General features: G+C 41.2%; 1 protein-coding gene across 1 annotated transcript; it reads right to left on the bottom strand.

Moving 5' to 3' along the window:
• Window positions 1–882: 882 nt before the first annotated feature.
• Window positions 883–1,925, bottom strand: LOC118010284 (fibroblast growth factor-binding protein 1-like). Its single transcript, XM_035004431.1, has 2 exons — window positions 1,129–1,925; window positions 883–1,062 (listed from the first exon to the last, which is right to left on the bottom strand). Exons 1-2 carry the CDS (start codon window positions 1,648–1,650, stop codon window positions 883–885), a joined length of 702 nt encoding a protein of 233 aa, XP_034860322.1. The 5' UTR covers window positions 1,651–1,925.
• Window positions 1,926–21,487: the final 19,562 nt, after the last annotated feature.

The raw sequence follows: 21,487 nt of genomic DNA, 5'->3' as shown, positions 1-21,487 counted from the left end.
AACCAGAATTCTTCCAGCAGCTTCCACCTCCTCTCTCTGGTTTTCCAGACTGGCTTTTCCTGTTTCCATGGGGTTTTCATCACAGAACACTATACTTAACCAAGCCCCTCTCCCCAAGGCCAGAAATGAACCCCTCAAAATCAGGGGTCTCCCATATAGCAAGAAGTGATGCCCAGCTCCGACCTGAGTCAATGGAAGGTGTTCCTCTGGCTTGTGGACTTGGCTTTACAGACCTTCTGGGTTCAAATCTTCCTCCCCTCTTACCATCTGTGAGACCGTGATTTGTGTTTTTAATCACACCATGCCTTATTTATCCCACTTGAAATCAGGGATCCTAATTATTACAGTGTAGTAAGCATCAAACACCACAGACCAATGGATGAAAGGATAAAGATAGGGATTCTGGAATGGGTTACATTTGGGGATGACTTAGGATGGGTCATTACTTAGATATTTTTTACACTGATATTTGGGGACTGTTTATGAGTTAAATGAAAGTAAACATAAAGAAACAAAAAATGGTTGAACATATTTCTGAAAAATACCCAGAGCTTTATTAACTTTGTTAATTCAGCAGAAAGTACATTGCACTGGAATCATCGCTCTGGCTCATTCAGCTCAAAGAATGGTCCTCACTGCTCATATACACATAACTTCATGGGTCATGGAAACATATACTGAGGTAAACAACCTCTGAAAATAAAATTTAAGGAAATGAATATAAAGCAAATTCCAAAACACAAAAACAAAAGTTATAAAATCTGTTTAAATATTCCACTGCACTCTCATAGCACAAATGTTCATTTTACTTAGAGATCTTTACAGCATACTGAAGGGCTTTGACATAGCACCTCCTAAGGGACTCTGTTCTCTTTTGACTCATTAGCATGAATTGCTCTGGACCATGGCGATGAAGAATTTGCAGATAGAGCCCCAGGATTCCCCACAGTAGTCCAGGGCCATCTTTGTCTGATTTATTAAGTCTGGGTCCTCCACACAGTTGGGATCCTGGGTGGCTATGGTCTGAGTCTCCACTGAGCCAGAAGGGATATTCTCTTTGACCTTTATCTGCTCCTTAGGGGATAACTCTTTGACCTTTTTAGGTTCCATGAGGGAGGCCTTACTGACTTTGCTCTGCTCCCTGGGAGAGGGCTCTGTTAACGCCTGGCTGGGTTTCTTGTTCTGAATCAGAGTGGAGTTCACCAGCTCGAAATTGGATTCTGGAAACTTCTTTCTGCACACCTTGGTTTTCAGGACAGTTTTGGGGTCCCCACAGATGACCTTCTGAGAGCGCAGGTTCCGACCAATTTGTTTCCAATAGACATTCTTTTTGTTTGACTCTAGGCAGGAAGTTGGATTGCCAGTAAAGACACAGGAAAACTTGTTGTCCTGTCGGGTGCACTCAACCTTCAGGGTGATGCCCTCTTCTTGCTCAGTCACCACCCATCTGCAGTTGGCATGGTCTTGGGTGACAAACTTGCCTTTGGCCAGGTGTTTGGGTGGTTCAATCTGGGTGTCTCCCAGAGTATGCAATTTATCTCTGGTGCCTTTGCTGACATGTCTATTCTTTACTTCCTTTTTGCCCTTCACCAATGATACCACAATAGCCAGAAAAAGGAAGGAGAGCAGGGTGAGGCTATGGATCCTCATGGCTTCAGCTTTGTGGAAACCTGTTTGACAAGAGCAGGTGAGTCAGTGCTGGGCAATAGTTCAGCAATACAGGGCTGCAGGATGACCCTCCCTCTACACTGACATATGCCTCCTTGCTTAGAAGTGAGATCAGATCAAGAATCCTTCTGGCTCCTGGAATTACTAGACCAGCAGCCCATCTATTCACATTTCTCCTTGACTTGAGTGCTGAATGTTAAAAACCTCCTACTCTTTCTCCATTCCTTCACCACTCTCTGAGCCAAATAAGCTCTCATCCCTCATTCACTACTCCTTTACTCCTGCATTTGCTCACTCACTCACTCCTTCATTTACTAATTAAACAAGCATTTATGGAACACCTACTATATACCATGCACTAGACTAGATGTTGGATATATCATGTGAATGAGTAGGTCGCATCTTAAAAAGATTAGAAAAAACTTTGGGGGGAATTTAAATAGCATTGACAAGGAGTCTGTCCCAATTCTGTCCCCAACTTGATCTTGGCCAAGTCACTCTCCCCTCAGTGCCCCTGGATATCGAGATGTTAGGTGTGATAATTGACAAAATCTCCTCCAGCTCCATGTGCTGGATTTCTAATCCAGTGCCACATGGACTCAGGTGACCACATAATGAGAAAGGACATGGCAAATGACATGAAAGGTGATGTTTGACCCAACGTTCAACACGTGTGGGATTTGGACACTTTGAGATAGATGGGTTTGTGAGGGGGCCATTTGGAGTGCAGTAAGAGCTTAAGGAAAGGCATGAAGGAGGGGAGGTCATACCATTTGACTATGTAAAGTGAACAAAGCTGGGAAAGGAGCCAGAACTTATCTCTTTGGCCTTTTATACCACCAACTGTGCTCACCTCTTGCATTTCAACTTTGCTCTGTCCTTTGGAAAATACTGACGACAAATAAGAAAGTTATGAACTACTCAGGGTTTTATTTGGTATAGTTCATGATAAGATATTCTGTCAGTATTCCATTTTAAAAGAAATATAGATTTTGCTTGTATAAGAGGCAGGCCCAGAAAATGGTCCAGATCTTATTTCCATTCTGGGCTTGTGGCCTCTCCTCAGAATTGAGAAAGGGAGACAGACAGTCACAGTGGGCTCCTCAATGAAGGGTGGATGGGGGCCTAGATAAACCATGTGAAGACCCACTTGTTCATCAGGGCACTGAGACTCAGCCCCCACATGTCCCTGATAGGATCCTGAAGTCCTTAGGGGAGTGAGAAGAAAGGTGGGGAATGGAACTCTTAGAAGAGCCAGACTCTTACCTTGTTCTGAGTATGCAGATCCAGTGTAATCCCAGATGTGAGAGTGAGCTTGCAGGCTTACAGCTGTCTCATCTGCTGTGCCAGGCAGGGAAGGCCCTTTTTATTGAAGCCCTGGCAGATGGATTTTACAACACACACACCTGTCTATCTTTATCACACTCCTCCCAGTCATACCCCTTGGGAGGGAGCCAGTTCCTGGATGGAAAGTAGTTGGTGTAACCCTGTGGGAGGACGTATAGGCAGGGCATTATACTTGCTTCCTTCAAGCCCTTCTCTTTCCCCCAGTGGCCAGGATAAGAGGACAGCTCAGCCTTGCAAAGACCCTCCTTGATGGGATGAGGACCCCAGCAGGAATATCTGTGGGGTTATAAACAATAACAAAACTATCATAGCTGCCAAGCCCTGTGGCTGCCTATTTTACCTAAAGCTCTCCCTGAATTCCCAACACACCCACCCCACGACATAGTAGCTAGGGTTCCTATCATTTTACAGATGGAAATTGGAGCTTATTATATTCAGGGCTTGTCCAAAGTCACAGAGCTGGGAGGAGGAGGTGTCCAGAGTTGAACATTGGGACTACCCACATGCACTGTCTGATCGTTCCTACTGTCTCTCTAAAGAAATGTTTGTGAATGATTGACTGAAGCTGGGGAAGCCATCTTGGTTTCTGAGTCTGTTTTCACAGAGGCACCTAAAGTTACTATATGGACAGAGGAATCCATGGCCTCTGAAAGGCTGGTAAAGAGTGAATTCCTGGTCTAGGGGATTTCTGCTGAAAATATTCACCTTCAGGTCACACACAAGGATTTCCCTCTGGTCAGCCTTCTATAGGCAGATTCTTACACTAGAATGACCTACATGGAATCTTGGAAATGGCTTTCTTTTAGCTGTGTGACCTTCCACAACCAATTAACCTCTCTGAACCTCCATTTGTTCATCTACAGATTGCTGACAATAGCACTACTTTATTTTGGGCTCATACTAAATATTTTATGGAGCTAAGCTATTCACATAAAATGAAGCAGAACGGATTTGGCTCATAATGGGGTTTCAAGTTGTATTCATTAAAAACAGACGTGCTTGTTTTTCACAACTAGCATATTGAAGGAGACTCATTTCACAAAGATGTGGACTTTGCTACATTTTGTCATCTCACTTTTCATGATATTTGGGCACAAGAAATCGTTTGCTTTCTTTTTAACTCAGGTATAAGGAAACAATAGCACCAGAGTGATAGTAAATTCCAACTGACCCTTATCTTTGGGACAGGGACAATAGGAATGGTGGGGATTGTGGTAAACTGGGTAGTCCTGATATCTAAGTGTCAACACCCAGCATTGAATGACTGAGAACATGTTGGCATGGGGGTCAGTATTTTCAGACCTCGTGAATTTTTTTCGCATCTACATTAGTAGAAATAAAAGTGGAGACTTCACGTACTTTTAAGAAATAGATTAACATCCAGATGTGTGGATATGAAATTGGGTTGGCATCTAATAGACATTTTCTAAAAATACTGTCCTTGCCCACAATAAAGATACCAAAAGTCATAACTATGGTGGGCTTCCATTCAAGATCCACCTGTTTGGGAATTTCAAGGTCACAGAGATATGGATATCAACTGGTTCACTCCGTGGTTCAAAGAATTTCTTCATGAATTCAATTGGAGGTGGCTATTTTCCCCAAACTCGAAGCTTCTTGTAAAATAGGATCACCCCAAGATCCATCCCCTTTGTCCTGAACACCTTATTGAGCCATGACCTCCATAAACACACACTCGCAATGTGATATTTTGGGGAATTATTTGGACATAGGCAAAATAAAACTGCTTTGTTTCCCAGGGAGCTATAGGCCACAGCAGTCTCCTGCAAAATGAGAAATTCATCTTGATCCTCAAGAGGCAGACAGGTTCTTTCTGGAAGAAGACTGTAAGTCAAACACAAAACGTATTTATAAGGAAACATGAACTTCAGGATCTTTTCTGAAAATTGTCTCTAAATTTTGCCAGGGAACATGGAACTTCCCCCACTGGCTTTGCATGGACCTTCAGTCTTCCTGTGATCCCATCCCAACTTCTGCCTTGATTGTTCTATTCCAAGCAGGAGACACAATATTAGACCAGGCTGTGTAGTTCATTCCCTGTTGGCTCAGCCTGTCATTCTGGACTCATCTCCAGACACACACACACACACACACACACACACACACACACACCCTCCAATCAGGCCACACTAAATCACTTGCTCAACATTTCCTGAATACTTCATGCACTTGCTTGCTCCCTTCCTGTCTTTGATCCTGCTGTTATCCTTACTTGGAGTGTTCTTCTAGTCTGAGTTTGCCAAGCACACACCTGCTCATCCTTCAAGATTCAGCTCATATGTCATCTCCTCCCTGTTGGTGTCATTGGTCCCCTCATCATTGCCTATGCTCCCCACCCTTTCATGGGTGTTCATGGAGAGAAATAGACCATCACTCCCAGTTAGTGTATATGTGCCAGCTTTGTGCTGAGGCTGTGTTATTATTTCACATCTCAGTATACTGAGAAAATGATGCACTTGTACTTCAGTGCCCTGGGGAAACTGGAGAGGTTTGGAGCCCTAGCAAGGCTGTCCAGAGCAGGTTCCAACTGTCTCCCCATGCTCCCAGGATGAAGCAGGCCACTGCCTCCTGGAGGAGTATGTAAAGGCTCATTGACTTGTTCCCACACAAGAGGAAAGTGCATGCTGGATCCTCATGGTACAGACGTAGACCCGAGCCTCAGATGGGCTGAGCACATGCTTGACACACCACTGGAGAAGAATTAAGTGGAGGCCACTTCCAATATTCTTATTAAAAAGAAATTAATGTGCCCAAACTTTGATAAATTGTAAACTCTTTCTTTCTCTTCTCATTCTAAATTTATGTATTTTCAAATGTAAGAATATTATTAGCCTTACAAGATAATTGTAAAGTTGGTTCTCTTGCCCCACATCCCACCCAGGTCTCTGTACCTCGCATCTTTTCCATTATAGTGCTACAGTTATAAAACTATTGAACCAACATGGATATATTATCACTAGTTAAATTCCATACTTTGTTCAGCCCTCCATACTTTTTACCTAATGTTCTTTATGTAATCATTACTAGACTTTATTTTGAAGAGTAGTTTTTGGTTCCCAGCAAAATTCCCAGAGAATTACCATATATATACCCTGTCTCTCTCTGACACAGCTACTCACAGCCAACATCCTCCATTGCAATGGTACAATCATTATAGTTGATGAACTTTTCTTGACACATTATAATTACCCAAACTCCACAGTTTCCATAATAGTTCACTGTTGGTGTACAGTCTATGTATTTTGACAAATGTATAATGACATAGTTCCACAATTATAGCATCATACAGAGTAGTTTCACTGCCCTAAATATCCTCTGTGTGCCATGTATTTATCCCTCCTCCACCCAATCTCTGGTAATCCCCAATCTTTTTATTGTCTTCATAGTTTTGCCTTTCATGAATTTCATGTAGTTGGAATCATACAGAATTTATTCTTCTCAGATTGGCTTCTTTCACTCAGTAATATGATTTTAAGTTTCCACCATGTCTTTTCATGGCTTGATAGCTCATTTCTTTTTAGCACAGAATAATACTCCATTTTGTGGATGTAGCACAGTTTATCCATTCACCTACTAAAGAATATACCAGTTTCTTCCATATGTTTTGGCAGTTATGAATAAAGCTGTTATAAACTTTCATGTGGAGATTTGGATGCGAACATAAGTTTTCATCTCCCAGTGGATGATCCCAGCCAATATTCCACATGACATTTAGTACCCATGACTCTTCCACTAAGTGCCTCTCGCCTGTGATGTTTCCCAGATGTTCCTTGTTTCTGATGACCTTGAGAGTTTTCAGGAGGACTGGGCAGGTGTTTGAGACTGTGTCCCTTTTGGAGTTTGCCTGGTGTTTTTCTCATGACCAGATTGAGGTTATGTCATTCTTCTCTTCATCAAAGATTTAAATGATGGATGTCAGGTTTCCATTGGTGGTTACATAAAGTCTAAACAGAATTGGTGAGCACCTACCAGTTAAGACAGTGCATGTCTTATGCAACCTGGTCGGTGGCAGTTGATTGCAAGTTGAAAAGCTGATTTTATTTTTTACTCTTATGTGTTTGTTACTACAATATTGTTCCTTGACCTCGGGGGCTGGCACCTGCAGGTACAGTCACTGTTCTATCACTGGGTGAGATTTTGTTCTGAGCTGAGGCTTAACCATGCAGTAATACCTGGCCAAAATTGGTAGAAAACTAGTCCTTTCCTCAACAGTAACCTCACGTTCAGACAAAATGCTGAGTTGCTACATCAAAGTGATATTAATTTGTTGGGTCAAATCATGTGCTTTGAAAACTTATTCGTTGTCAGAAAAGGATGAAATTGGCTAAACATCAGCTGAAATCTAATTAGGTGACAAAACCATTCATCTTAAACCTACTGAACAGTACTGGCATTCCAAATTTAAAATGCTCATTAGTCATACGATTTCAGAATTCCCATTCAGCAAATCAGATGATGCATACTGCTAAATTTTACTTTAGAAAAATAAGAGACAGGAAAGAGTTGATGGGATACATTCAGTATGAATGCAAATTGAAAATCTATTAAAGTTTAGTTATCTTAATGGAATGCCCTATGTCACACCCCATAATATTGGACCCATTTTGTTTGGAGCCATGTGCAAAACTTGGTTCTTATTCTGAATCCATCTTAAAACTAACTCGTGGTTTTGTATTAAATTAAACCAAAAGAAATCGCTGTTTGTGGTAAGTAAAAATGGCAGAGTATCAGCAATTTTTAATAGATCAACCTAATAATAATAGGGACTTTTCCCTTAGGTAATAAAGCTGTTTGAATGTTTTATATGTTCTTTAAAATTTTTTTTAGTGTTTTATAACAATTTTTCATACAAGGAAATTCATTGATCTTCTTTGTGTTCTTCATACCTTTTTTTAAAAAAAGAAAATCACTCTAAAACATCTTAAACATCTTACAAAGAAGTCTGATCCTTTTGGATAAAATTTCCAAAATACACAGACGGCTGCGCACCTATAGACACATACACATACATATATCACCTATGGGTATGAACATGTTTGCACTCTTGCCACCTCAGTATCTTGGGGCAGAAGAAGATCCTAGAGATTCTTTCTTTTGAATTTTCAGTCTCTAACCTATGTTTTTTTACAAAGAATGCCAGTTGCCATCCTGGAAAGCTGGCAAAAGAAGAAGACAAGCTGCCCTTTCTCTGTGTTACTGCTGTGAGTCACCATGCATGTGGGCAAATGAATTGCTGCTCTATCACGTGAAAAGGTGAAGATACTGAGATTAAAGGCATCAGAAAACAGCTCTGGAAAGGCCTGTGAGGCACCTGGGGCAAATGGCACCCATGCCCAGAGAACAAAACACTCTCACATGCTGACACTGTTTGGCTCTAGGAAGAACAGGGCTGACCTCTAACCAGATGTCCTTCATTCTGCCACTCAATCATTCACTCATTCTGTCATTCACTCATTCTTCTATTCACCCAAAGAGCACTCATGAAGCCCCTAATGTCCCAGGCTTTCTCTGTCATTGGCTGGAATGCAGTTAGGAATGACATACATGGTCCTCTTCATCAAAATGATGTCAGACAATAGGGGGGAAAGACAAGGATATTAATCACGACAATATAGGAGTAATTGCTATAGGGGAGGGAAAGCTGGGGAGATCTGGGTGGGGAAATCTAACTTAACCAGAGGCAGAGAGAATTTCTTAAGAGTCTGAGACTGGTTAAGAGACACTCAACAGGGGGAGGAACAAGAACAGTATTTATTCAATCATTACTCAGTAACCACTCTATGCAAAGTGCAATATTAGTCATGGTAGGGAATGCAAGATGAATGTGATTTGGCTCCTACTCTCAAGACTGCCAGCTTAGTCTATGGCTCACTACTTGATGATTGCTGTAGTGGTGACATCTTGTCGCTTCCTAGTCTCAAGCCTCTGATTTCTTTTAATTGGCTTACAGAATGAGGTCCAAATTTCTAAGTCTGACATATGTGACCTTTCCCTTCTTGATCCCAGCCAACTTCAAGGTCAATACCCACTACACTATACACACATGTTCTTGGGCTCCAGCTATATCTTACTAGCCACTCTTCTCCCTACATGTCATGCTGTTTCAGGACACATTACCTTTGCCAAACTGTTATCTTTGCCTAAAATTCCATTCTACCCTTATCTACCTGGCAAATTCACCCAGTCCCTCTGTCCTTGACAGATTTCATTATTTTTTTAATCTTGGTTATCTTAAATTTTTTACAGACTTCACCATTATTACAGTTGATTTGTCACCTTGCTGTGGTTCATTCATGTATTTGTCACTATCATCATCTTGGGTAGTGACGTCTCTAGCCCAGAGCTCGAACATGAAGCTTAGAAAGCATTTAGTACATATTTGTGAGATCCAATTGAATTTTGCATTTATCAGATTATTCTGATTGTAATAATAGGAAGAAAACTGAAAACAACAGAAACAAAACTGGGAATTTATTAGAAGTTTCTTATAACTCATGGAAGGTAAGGGTTGTGTATGACGAGTGTCTCAAAATGTATCTTTGGGATTTTAATTTATGGGGTTGATTAAGTGACTGTAGGAGAGGCTAATGCCATTGAAAGAAGAATTTATAACTTATATTTCCCAGGAGAAGAGGGCATGCCATGCCGTGCATGGCCACATAGGGAAGTATCTGGTTTGGTCAGGAAGCAGAGTCAAGAGGAAGGGGAAAGCTTGAGCCAGAGCCCTTACTGTGGTTTCCAGGGGAAAGGTGAGGCAGGGCAACATAAACAGTTTTGAATTGGCCAGTTTGAATAATTTCAGTGGGCATTAGTGCCTACAGGTGTCCCTATCTGTCTGGTGCTTTGCCTTGGGTGGATTTAGGCTAGGAATAGTAGTAGGAATAGTAGTTTGCTATGTGAGAGTCCACCTTGCTTTGGATAAAGGAGCTGATTAATTTGCACATGAGAGGTATTTCCCAGTTACTATATTAGAAATTAATTAGCCCTGGGAGGGGCAGTCTCTCTTCAAGTTTGTAAGGCCCTCCAAGATATTAAAACATCATAAAATACAGACTACTAAGAACATAATTAATTCAATCTGTCCTCTGATATTTTGACATCATTATTAAGGAAATCTTGGTGTGATGATCATGGAGACTTTTAGGGAGTAGGACATAAGTTGCCCCAGAAAGGAAAGAAAACATTTTATTATGGAAGTAGTATGGAGGAACACAAGTAGAGGTATATGGAGTCCTTGTAGGCCAGGCCATAAATAGGTTTTCTATTATATGGCATAATCCCAAAAAATAGATCTGAAGTTTTGGGAGGTCTCTAACAATACCTTGGTGGAGTTGGAAGCTATTAAAAGTGTGAGTTTGACAACAATATCTTGGTGCATTTTTGGGTCAAGGTGGCAGGTCCAGTAGTTATGTTGTCAGAGGATGTGAACTGATAAGTTAGTAAAGAGTACATGTAAAGATTAGTGGGATTGTGTGTAACTAAGGGGAAGGACTTGTGTGGTGGTCATGATTGGAGACCAAGACAGAGGCAGTGGTGCTAAGCTGGTGGTGGATAGTAGGAGAAGGCATTGAAGAGTGGGTGGTCCTCTACCTAGTGGGTCATGGTGGTTGACTGATATGAGGCAGGTGTCTCCTGGGGAAAGCAAAACTCTTCATTAATTTCTTGAATGGCCCAAATATTAGTAACCTCTATCAAATTTCCCTTTAGACATGGGAGTGTGTGTGTGTGGGGTTTCTTTTGGCAGAGAACAAGGAGTATACCAGACTCATGAGCTAAACACATAAGCTCAGAAACACAATAGAGTTCCTAATATCAAAAGAAGAAAAGCAAAAAGTGTCCTGTGTCCAATTTGTACCTTAGGATAGACAGTTCATGGGGATTGCTGGGGCAGAGATTTCAGATTGAAATGAAGTTGTCTCTGGCACAGTGGTTGGATTGGAGTCCAAGGTCAGGTCTTTGGTAAGATGATGTCAACTGGGGCAATGTCATTTCCAGGGATGAGCTCCTGGGCCAGGTGATATTGTCTGGGATGTGGGACAGGGGGATTCTTTCCAAGTGGGAATCCACTTGAACTGATGAGGGTCTAAGCATGTGCCATGTTTGGTTGAAAAAATGGCTTATTTGGGGGGTGTTGGGACATCTAGATTATAAAACAAGGGAAACGCGGAGTAATAAGACAACAGTCTATAGAAGGTATGCAGCTGTACTAACCAGTTTTGCTTTTGGTAGAAGTATAGGTTCCAACCGGTTGTATGTCACATGAGCAGCCACCTGACTTTGGGACAAAGTATGATTTATGGGTTTCAGAAGAATATGTGCCCTCTCTCTAGTCTCCAAACCTAAAGGGATGGGGCAAGATAGAAAATCTATTAAAATAGATTAAGGCCTGGGACAAAATAGAAGTTCTTTTTTTAAAAATTTTTTATTTTTTAAAGATTTTATTTATTTATTTGACAGAGAGAGACATAGGGAGAGAGGGAACACAAGCACGGGGGAGTGGGAGAGGGAGAAGCAGGCTTCCCACTGAGTAGGGAACCTGATGTGGGGCTTGATCCCAGGACCCTGGGATCATGACCTGAGCTGAAGGCAGACGTTTAACAACTGAGCCACCCAGCCACCCCAAAATAGAAGGTCTTTTAGAGGTTTATTTGCTGGACTGGAATATTAAAACCGGTTGTTTTAAGAAGTGTCTCTCAATTACACTGGTTATCTAGGAACTATCAAGGACGTAACAGTTCTATTGAATAACTCTTCCAGGAGCCCAGCATTGTGTATTCTGAGAAATGAAATATGTGTCTTGGTTACTATTTGTAATGCCTGTAACGCTGAAGGGGATGCAGAATGTCCTGGCATGATTTTGTTGTGGCCTTCGTATACATAGAAGCAAGATTTTGATTGATATTTTGGGTATCTGTGAGAAAAGAGTTTCGCAGACTTCTTTACTCTGAAAGGGACAATTTTTAGGCAATGGATCAACTGTTTATAACAAATATGAAAATGGGGCCACTTATTGGCCAAGGCCTCCAGTGCTAAGATGAAGTTTGACTAAATGTGTTGTTTGTTTGGTTCAGTCCTTTATCAAGGACATCCTGACTAAGGGATAGAAAGCAATAACATTCCACTGAGCTCACAGCTAATGGTCAGTGGTACCTTGTGCATAGCCTATGAATATTCATTGCTGTTCACTCAGTTAATCTCCAGGGGCTTCTCAGGTAGCCAAGGAGTCTGTGGGGGGGGCCACCTCCTCCATCACAAAGGCATCTGGTGAGAAAGTGAGAACAGGGGAAGTCACCCCCTCCTTCATGTGGAATATACCAGGGGACTCAGGTTTAACTCCATCCTGTCTTAAGGGGGACTTAGCAGCTATATGTATCTTGTGGGGTACTGTTTCCATGACCCAAACCATAATGGGCAGCTGGATTTGGAGGGTTACAAGCTCAGGGTCTGTAAGAGCCTCTATTTCCAGAAGACCTTAGTAGGCAGCCAGTTATTCGTTGTTTTAATGATATATAACATGAGACTAAAAGGGGCAGTTTCTTGTATAAGAGCCCTTGGCCAACTTATGTCTTTCAAAAGTGGTTCAGGGACTCTGGGAAGCCTAAGAGGTAGCCCAAGAGGTAGCCCAAACCTCAACAGTGAGGAGTCTCTGAGGACACTAATGGAAGTGCCTATTGATTTCAATTTGGAAGTAAAATTTGTAAATGAAGGCTATGTTGTTACCAGAATCCAAAAAGGACTAAAGGGTGTTGGAGTTGTATGTCTGTAGTGAGTATGTCGAATGACTGTCCTTAGAGAAGGATGTCATCAATGTAATGTCGAACCTGAGTTCCTGGTGAAAGGTAGTTGCAGTTAAGATCCTGTCTGCCATGGAGCACCTGGGTAGCTCAGTAGGCTGAGCATCTGACTCTTGGTCATGATCTCAGGGTCGTGATCTCAGGTTCCTGGGATTGAGCCCACCTTGGACTCCATGCTCAGTGGGGAGTCTGCTTGGAGATTTTCTCTGTCTGCCCCTCTCCTCACTCATGTGCATGTGCTCTCTCTCTCTCAATCTCTCTCTCTCGAATAAATAAATGAATCTCTCTCTCTCTCTCTTTTTTTTAAAGATCCTGTCTGCCAAGATTGTGTGGTGACAAAGCAGTTGGGGCACCTCATAGACAGTCTGAAAAAGGTACATGTGTCCCTTTGGAAATAAAGGCAAACTGAGAATCTTTGAAGGGGGCACTGAGCACATCGTGTTAGGCAAATCTATAAGAGCAAAATTATTAGAGTCAGTAATGTAAATAATATTAGATGTTGGGTATGAAGATCCTGGTAGATGGGAATACAGCATTAATATTGTGGTAATCCACCATGAGACACCCTATATTTTTTCCAGATTTAAGAGCAGGAAAAATTGGGCTGTCAAATGGGGAAGTGGGGATAATCATCTGCTCATTGATTAGGTTTTATATAATAAGTTTTAATCCTTGAAGGCCCTGTTTTAACTTACATTGGATCATATTAACTATTTTAACGGGGGGTCATTGGGTCCCATTCTATCAAACCAGCTTATAGGTGCTGTTTTCTTTTTGTTTTTGTTTTTAAGATTTATTTATCTATTCTAGAGAAAGAAAGAGAGAGGGTGTGCAGGAGGATAGGGAGAGGCAGAAGGATAGGGAGAGAGAGAATCTCCAGCAGACTCCCCTCTGAGCAAGGAGCCTGACTCGGGGCTGGATTCCACAACCTGAAGATCATGACCTGAGCTGAAACCAGGAGTCAAACGTTCAGCTGACTCAGCCACCTAGAGGCCCCTATGGGTGCTGTTTTATATCAGTTTGACATAACTTCAAATCCACTTGTTTGTGACAAAAATGAAATTGTTTTTAAGGTAAGAGTAAAGTCATTTTGCTGTAAGAGTAAAATAAACTGTGACAGGATGTCATCATCTCACTCATTGTCCTTGATAAGAACTCAGTAGCTGAGCTGGTGAAGGGCTCCACTGAGGGCTTAGCAAGAAAAACATGAAGTAGCAATTGTGGCTAGGTGGCATTTTGTCTAAATACTAAGAGTTTGCAAGGACAATCTGAGAGTGTTCCATCTGGGAACACTTTGCTGATCTGAAAGAGCTCTCCAAAGACCTTGGGGCCAGTAGGTCCTGCCACAGTAAAGGCCACGCTACCTGCAGTAGCAAAAGCCTTGCAATAGCCTGGCTCCAAGAAGACCCTCTTGCCTGTCAACACCAGCACCATTGTTCCCTAGCAACGTGCTCTAGCAATGGGGGACTTTTACTTTGCACTCGCAGTTGGACTTCTCTCCCTAATACCAACTCATATAAAGGTACACCTCAACTAAATTTGGACTTTATTCCTTTCATCTCCCCTTGCCTGACACGCCAATGTGATTAATCTGTCATTGGCTTGGAGTATGTGATTTCTTTACTGGCTTATTAAAAGACATTATCCAGTATGCTTATTGGCAAATGGAATTCCTGCACAACTGAATCTGAGTTAAACTATTGGCAAAGACAATCCCAGTCTCTTGGTGTTAGTTTGCCTCTCAAAGCAAAACATCGAAATATATATCATATATATGTATATATATGTATATATACATATGTATATGTGTGTATACATGTATGTGTGTATATATATGTATATGTATATATGTATGTATATAATGAAATTAAAACAAAGTTCCATAATTTGATCCAATTAGAAATCCAAAATTTATATGTTAAAAATTTACATAAAAACTATATGGATAACTATATATGAAATAAAACATATATGCCAATAGAATTTATATAATAAAAATATATAATGAAAAATAAATATTTGATCTTTATCCCTGGTTCCTGGTACACATTTCCTGAAACCCTTGAAGTCTCTGAAGTGATAACAGTGTCTTTTATATGCTAATGAGATGACTGGTGGCTGAGGGTTCCTAGATAGCTCAGGATGGGGGCTGGTCACCAGAAAGACCAAACCATGTGATTAGAGGGTTGGAATTTTCAACTCCAATCCCCCAGCTCCTGGGAGGAGAGAGGGGCTAGAAACTGAGTTAAGTCAGCAAATACAAATGATGTAACCAATCCTGCCTATGTTAATGAAACGTCCATAACAACCTCTAAACGATGGGGTTTGGAGAGCTTCCAGGTTGAACCATGGAGGTGCTGGGAAAATGGTGTACCCTCAAGGGCATCGAAGTGATGTGATTTGATGTGGGGTTCAAGAGCGAATGGTCAGGAAAGAATTATTGAGACGTTTTGGTGCAAAAAAAAGTGGTTTTGTTAAAAGTATGAGGACAAGACCCTTGGGCATTAAGACCTACACTGGGATGGTGAAGAGTGATTGGTTATATACTATTAAGTTGGAGGGGTGCCGTAGAGATAAAGGAAGTTTCCAAAAGGATTTTCATATGTTAAAGAAGACTTACAGGATCCTGGAGGCCTGGCTATTGTCAAGCTAAGGTTGCTTTTTGCCTCTAGCAAAGCATTAACATTAAGATAGTCGGGAGTTCCTGGAGGAATGTCATACTCTGCCCCTCTCAAGTATTTGTCAATGGGCTGCAAGTTATAAGGAAATTCAATTTTATCTTCATGTATTTTGCCTTTGTTCTCCGCTTCTGAAGCTCCACACCACCCCCTCTCCCCACCTTGCTCAATGCATCTCTTCCATTTGGCTCTTCCTGAGTTATATCTTTCTAATGAACTGGTAATAGTAAGTAAAGCAATTTCCTGAGTTCTGTGACTCATTCTAGCAAATTCTCAAAACTGAGGGGTGTCATGGGAAGCCCAGTATTTGTAGTCAGCCCAGCAGACATGTAGGCAGCCTCGGTACCCCATTTGCATCTGGCATCTGAAGTGGTGGTGGTCTTGTGGGACTGAGCCCTTAACTTACGGAATATGAGTAATCTCCAGGGAGTGTCAGAATTGAATTGAACTATAGGATACCTAATTCATGTCGGAGTTGGAGAAGAGGTGTTAGAGAAAACACCACATATTTGGTGGGGGAAGGGGGAGGGTCTTAATAACAAAAAAGATTTTTTAAAGGAGCTGGTTGGCTTTGGTACCTCTACAACATAGTTTCTAAGTTAAATTTAGCATTGGCTAAAATGCACCAATTAACAAAACTCCACAGACTTAATCAACACTGGGGTTCAATTACAGCTATAGCTGGAGATTCCACAGAATTTAAGCATTGTGTTCCCTGTAATCTTAAAAAGTAACTGAATATAAAATAAAGGAAAAACAGATACGCCTTGCTTTACCTGTAGCCTTATCTAAATGCCCCATTTTCATAGTACTCATGGAATAATTAATTAAAATTGAAATAAGTTTCTGGCCCTTGTTTTATCTTGAGAGGCAAACTAACACCAAGAGACTGGGATGGTCTTTGCCAATAGTTTAACTCAGATTCAGTTGTGCAGGAATTCCATTTGCCAATAAGCATACTGGATAATGTCTTTTAATAAGCCAGTAAGGAAATCACATACTCCAAGTCAATGACAGATTAATCACATTGGCGTGTCAGGCAAGGGGAGATGAAAGGAATAAAGCCCAAATGTAGTTGAGGTGTATCTTTATATGAGTTGGTATTAGGAAGAGAAGTCCAACTGCGAGTGCAAAGTAAAAGTCCCCCATTGCTAGAGCACGTTGCTAGGGAACAATGGTGCTGTTGTTGCCAGGAAAACCTTTCATCCCACGTTCTTAGGCTCTGACTAGCCACCTTGTTGGTTGTTGACAATGACAGATATATTAGACACCCCTCTGGAATTAAGTGCTCTGGAAAGCTGCCGCTGCAAGCTTGCATAACATTTTCTGTACCCCATGTGGGTGCCCGTGGGAAAGTACAAGATGGGATGGGACTGACTGCAGCAATATTGCTGATCCAGCCTTCATTGCCCAGGTGGTAGCATTAGTACCTCCACCCATAATTGGGCTGTGGATACTAATCCTGCCAGTAACTCAATGGGCTGACTGTAAAGATGGGCCTCCATCTGTATGCCAAGAATTCTGAAACAGCTTATCAGGACTGTGCGTGCTGTCTGAAGGTGAGCAAGGACCTCTAGGGCTCTGGTTGGGTCCGTTCATGTCTAGCAGATTGAACACACTTGTCCTCTACTGTCATCATGTGGCTACTTCTGGCATCTCTTGGTTTTTAACAACCCTATAAGGAGTTGCCATTCCAGTGCATTTGGCCCATTGTGGCCACACCAGAACAGCACTTAAGATTAAGCTGTGCCATATATTTTAGGTATGTGGATCACTTGTGGTCACATGATGTCATGTCATTCATAACAAAGAGGCTCTGACAATGAGCTTATGAATATGACATTCAATGGACATTTCATGTTCTTTCTCATAATGAGGCTGGTGGCATCATCAAGAGATGGAATAAAGTTTAAAAGAACTGACTGGAAAGGACTGCGGGATAAACCATGTTATCATTATTTCAGATTACTCATAGAGCCAGACAGTGTGAGCGTTAATGCAGGTGATGCTCAGAAGGAACATCCCCCTTGAAGCTGTTGCTTGGAAAGGATTAGGGCAGAAGAGGTAGGGGTATGGGAAGACTGGCTCTTCACATCTATGATTCCACCCTAATAACCCAACTACTGCTCTTTTTTTCTTTTTCCCACCAACCCCATGATGTGGGAAGCATGACTCTTTTCATCATCACGTGGCATCATTGGTGACAGCATGGAGAGGGTGTTGCTTCTACACTACCTAGTTTTGATAACTGGATATAAAGCATTACACAGCATGAGAATTATGATCAGTAGATAGAATTTGTAAAGCTTAGAGTACTCTTACATTGGTTCACTTGAGAAGCAATAGGTGATAGCATTGAATATCACAACTTCTATTACGGTGCTTTGCCCCTATGGTTCTGACCCATCTGGATGAAAAGTCTGGGTGTGAGTGAATAACTGGTTGGCAAAGGGAGATGTAGTAGTTGCTAGATAAGACAAACAGATTATGTAATTATGAAGGGAAAGCACATACCTAATACCTGGGAGGGAACATCATTTACATTTAGGTATATAATTCATTTTCAGTTAATGTTTATGTATGGAATGAGGTAATTTTTTTCCCCTCGTATATATATATATCTAGTTACTCCAGTGTAATTCCTTTTCCTTTACATTTGTAAACAAAATTTATCTTTTTAAAAAAGTTGTGGTAAAATACACATAATATAAAATTTACCATCTTAACCATTTTTAAGTAACAGTTCAGTAGTATTAAGTACATTCACATTGTTGTACAATCATCACCACCTCCATCTCCTGAACTCTTCACCTTGCAAAACTGAAACCCTATGTCCATTGAACAATAACTTCCACCTCTCTCTAGCCCCTGGAAACCACCATTCTACTTTCTGTCTATAGGATTTTGACTACTCCAGGTTCATTATATACGTGGAAACATACAGTATTTGCCTATTCATCACTGGCTTATTTTTCCTAGTACAATGTCCTCATGGTTTATTTATGTTGTAGCATAGGTCAGAATTCTCTTCCTTTTTAAGGCTGGATAATATTCCATTGCACATATATACCACATTTTGTTTATCCATTTATTTGTTGATGAACATTTAAGTTGCTCCCACATTTTAGCTATTATAAATCCTCCTGTGGTGAGGATTATTTTAAGGGACAAGTGAAAGGGACAGAGCCTTTTTAAGAAACAGAATTGATAAGTGTGTCATAGTAGATGCTTGGTGTATATTTTTTAGAAACTCAATGGCAGTAAACCTCCCCCGTTCCTCACCCCTGCCCCCAGACTTTTGTGTCTCTAGACATTCATCAAACATGTTGTCTTGGTTTCTTCACTAACACTGAGCTCCTAGGAGGTTAGACCTAGTCTGATACATCATAGTAGATCATAGATAAATATATATAAAGAGATTAAAATACGTATGCAGGCTGTATTAGTATTTCTTAGCAGATTTCATGTGAAAATTACCTAGAAATTAAATCAAAATACCACTGCCTGGGGTACACTCCAGAGATTCTGATTTAATTAATATAGAGCAATGTTTCTCAACCTTTGCTGTACATTAGAATCACCTGGAGAAATTTAAAAGTGCGCATCTCTATGAATTCCTCAGAATCTCTGGGGTGGGGACCCAGGCATCAAGTAGTTCTAAAAAGTTCTCACAGGTAAGTTCATTTTATAATACAGGCATCACTTGGCTAAATGGAGAGACAATTTAAGTACAGAAGAGGTGGATTCCTAATGTATTCATAAACACAAAATTAAGGGGGAAGCGAGTCACTATTTTGCACATGCCTGATAAAATTTTATTTTCTGTCCTTTCCAACTTTGCTGATTACATTTTGAGTCTTTAGGGTTGCTCTCCTTCAAGTTCATGTCTTTCTTTTTTTAGTTATTTGCTATTGTTATTGGGTGACTGTCATGGGTTGAATAATGTTCCCCCAAACTTCATGTATACCTGGAAGTTGTGAATGTAACCTTACATTCACATAAACACGCAGGGGATGACTCTGTGTGATGACAGAGGCCAGGATTAGAGAGACACTCTATAAGCCAAGATGTGCCAAGGTTGGGCCTCTGTACTCACTATTCCCTCTGTTTGGAACATCTTTACCCTAGAAAAAGATCCAGGTTGACTCCTCACTTTATTCATGGTAGGCTCAAATTTGCCTCCAGAGAGATACCTCCCCTGTCATCTTATCTAATATTGGCTACCCTCCATCACTTTTACCCCTCTATCCTTTACTTTTTCTCTCTATCATTTGTATATTTGGGAGCTTATCATCACTTTCCCCACTGGTAATTCCATGGGGGCAGAGCATCCATATGCTCATCTGCTGTGAACTGCTGTATCTCCAGCACCTAGAACAGAGTCTGGCAGAGTCAGTGCTCAATAAATTACATGTTGAATGAATGAGTGAATGAATGAATGCATGCAGACTCCATAGAAAAAGCTTAGCACAGTGCCTGTCACATGGCAAGTGAGAGATAAATGTTAAGTATTGATGATAAGGAGGAGGACATCATCATGTTGATGATTTATCCTTATAATTATCCTTTGTAAGGATATTTGGATTATCCTTACACTTGAATTTGGTGGTGGTAACCTCTGTGTGGTGGTCTCTGTGATCGTGGTCTTCTGTGTAGTGGTTGTCTCTTCCACAACCAACTGCTCTGTGGAGGTGGTTTCTTCAGTTACAATGGGCACTGTGGGGGTGGTCCCTAGTACTTGGATCACCTTTTTAGGGAAGGGTGGAGTAGTCTACATTTGCTGGTTGGGAAAGTCATGTTTCACATTTTTAGAGCTTGTTGGGGGTGCCCCTTTGACTATGATAGGCCACCAGGGGTTGAATTCCACATTGTCATAGCTGGGATTGTTGATTGGAGTGAATTACACCAATTTGAGATTGGATTTTGAAAATTTTACAGCTGTACAGGCTGGACGTCAGGACATGATTGGAGTCCTCATAGACGTTATTCTGGTGACTCAAGGAATGAACAATCTGTCCAGTACATCATCTCAGATTTAAAACACTCCATGCAGGAAGCTGGATTACCAGCAGGGACACAGGAAAACTTGTGGTCCAATTGGGGGCACACAATCTTCATGGCAATGTTCTCTTCATGCTACAACACAGTCAAATGACTTGTGGTCTCGGCCGGGGTGACAATCATGCCAAGGACCATTTGCTTTTGTTGCCAGCTTCCCTGGCTTGCCCAGAGGGACCCACTGATCTTTGCTTGCTATGCTGCTTTGCCCTTTCCAAAATTCCTGTTTTCCCTCCAGCAAGAATACCTGAGTAGCCAGAAGGAGGAAGGAGAGCAGGGTGAGGCTGTGGATTCCCATGGCTTCAGCTTGGTGGGAACCTGTTTGACAAGAGCAGGTGAGTTAGTGCTGGGCAATAGTTCAGCAATGCAGGGCCACGGAATGACCTTTCCTCTACTCTGACACATGCCTCGCTGCTTAGGAGTGAGATTAAGGGTGATGGACATTAAGAAGGGCATGTGATGTAATGAGCACTGAGTATTATGTAAGACTGATGAATCACTGACCTCTACCTCTGAAACTAATAATACATTATATGTTAATTAATTGAATTTAAATTAAAAAATAAAAAAAAAAAATGAGTGAGATCAAGAATCCTTCTGGCTCCTGGAATTACTAGACCAGCCCATCTATTCACATTTCTCCTTGACTTAAGTCTTGAATGTCAAAACCTCTTTCATCATTCTCTTAGCCAAATTAATTCTCATTCCTCCCTCACTCACTCCTTCATTCACTCATTAAACAAGCATTACCTGCTGTATGACATGCACTAGACTAGATGTTGAATTAACTGAGGTGAATAAGAAATTCTCACATATTAAAAACTAAGAAGCAACTCTTTGGGGGAATTTAAATAGCACTGACCATGAGTTTGCCCCAGTTCTGTCACCAACTTGGTTTTGGCCAAGTCACTCTCCCCTCTG

This window comes from Mirounga leonina, unplaced genomic scaffold (assembly GCF_011800145.1).
Source record: "Mirounga leonina isolate KUSES-001 unplaced genomic scaffold, KU_Mleo_1.0 Mir_129, whole genome shotgun sequence".
In the NCBI taxonomy this organism is placed as follows: Eukaryota; Metazoa; Chordata; class Mammalia; order Carnivora; family Phocidae; genus Mirounga; species Mirounga leonina.
The sequence above is the reverse complement of the archived record's forward strand: the minus strand, read 5'-3'. Positions and strand labels throughout refer to the sequence as shown.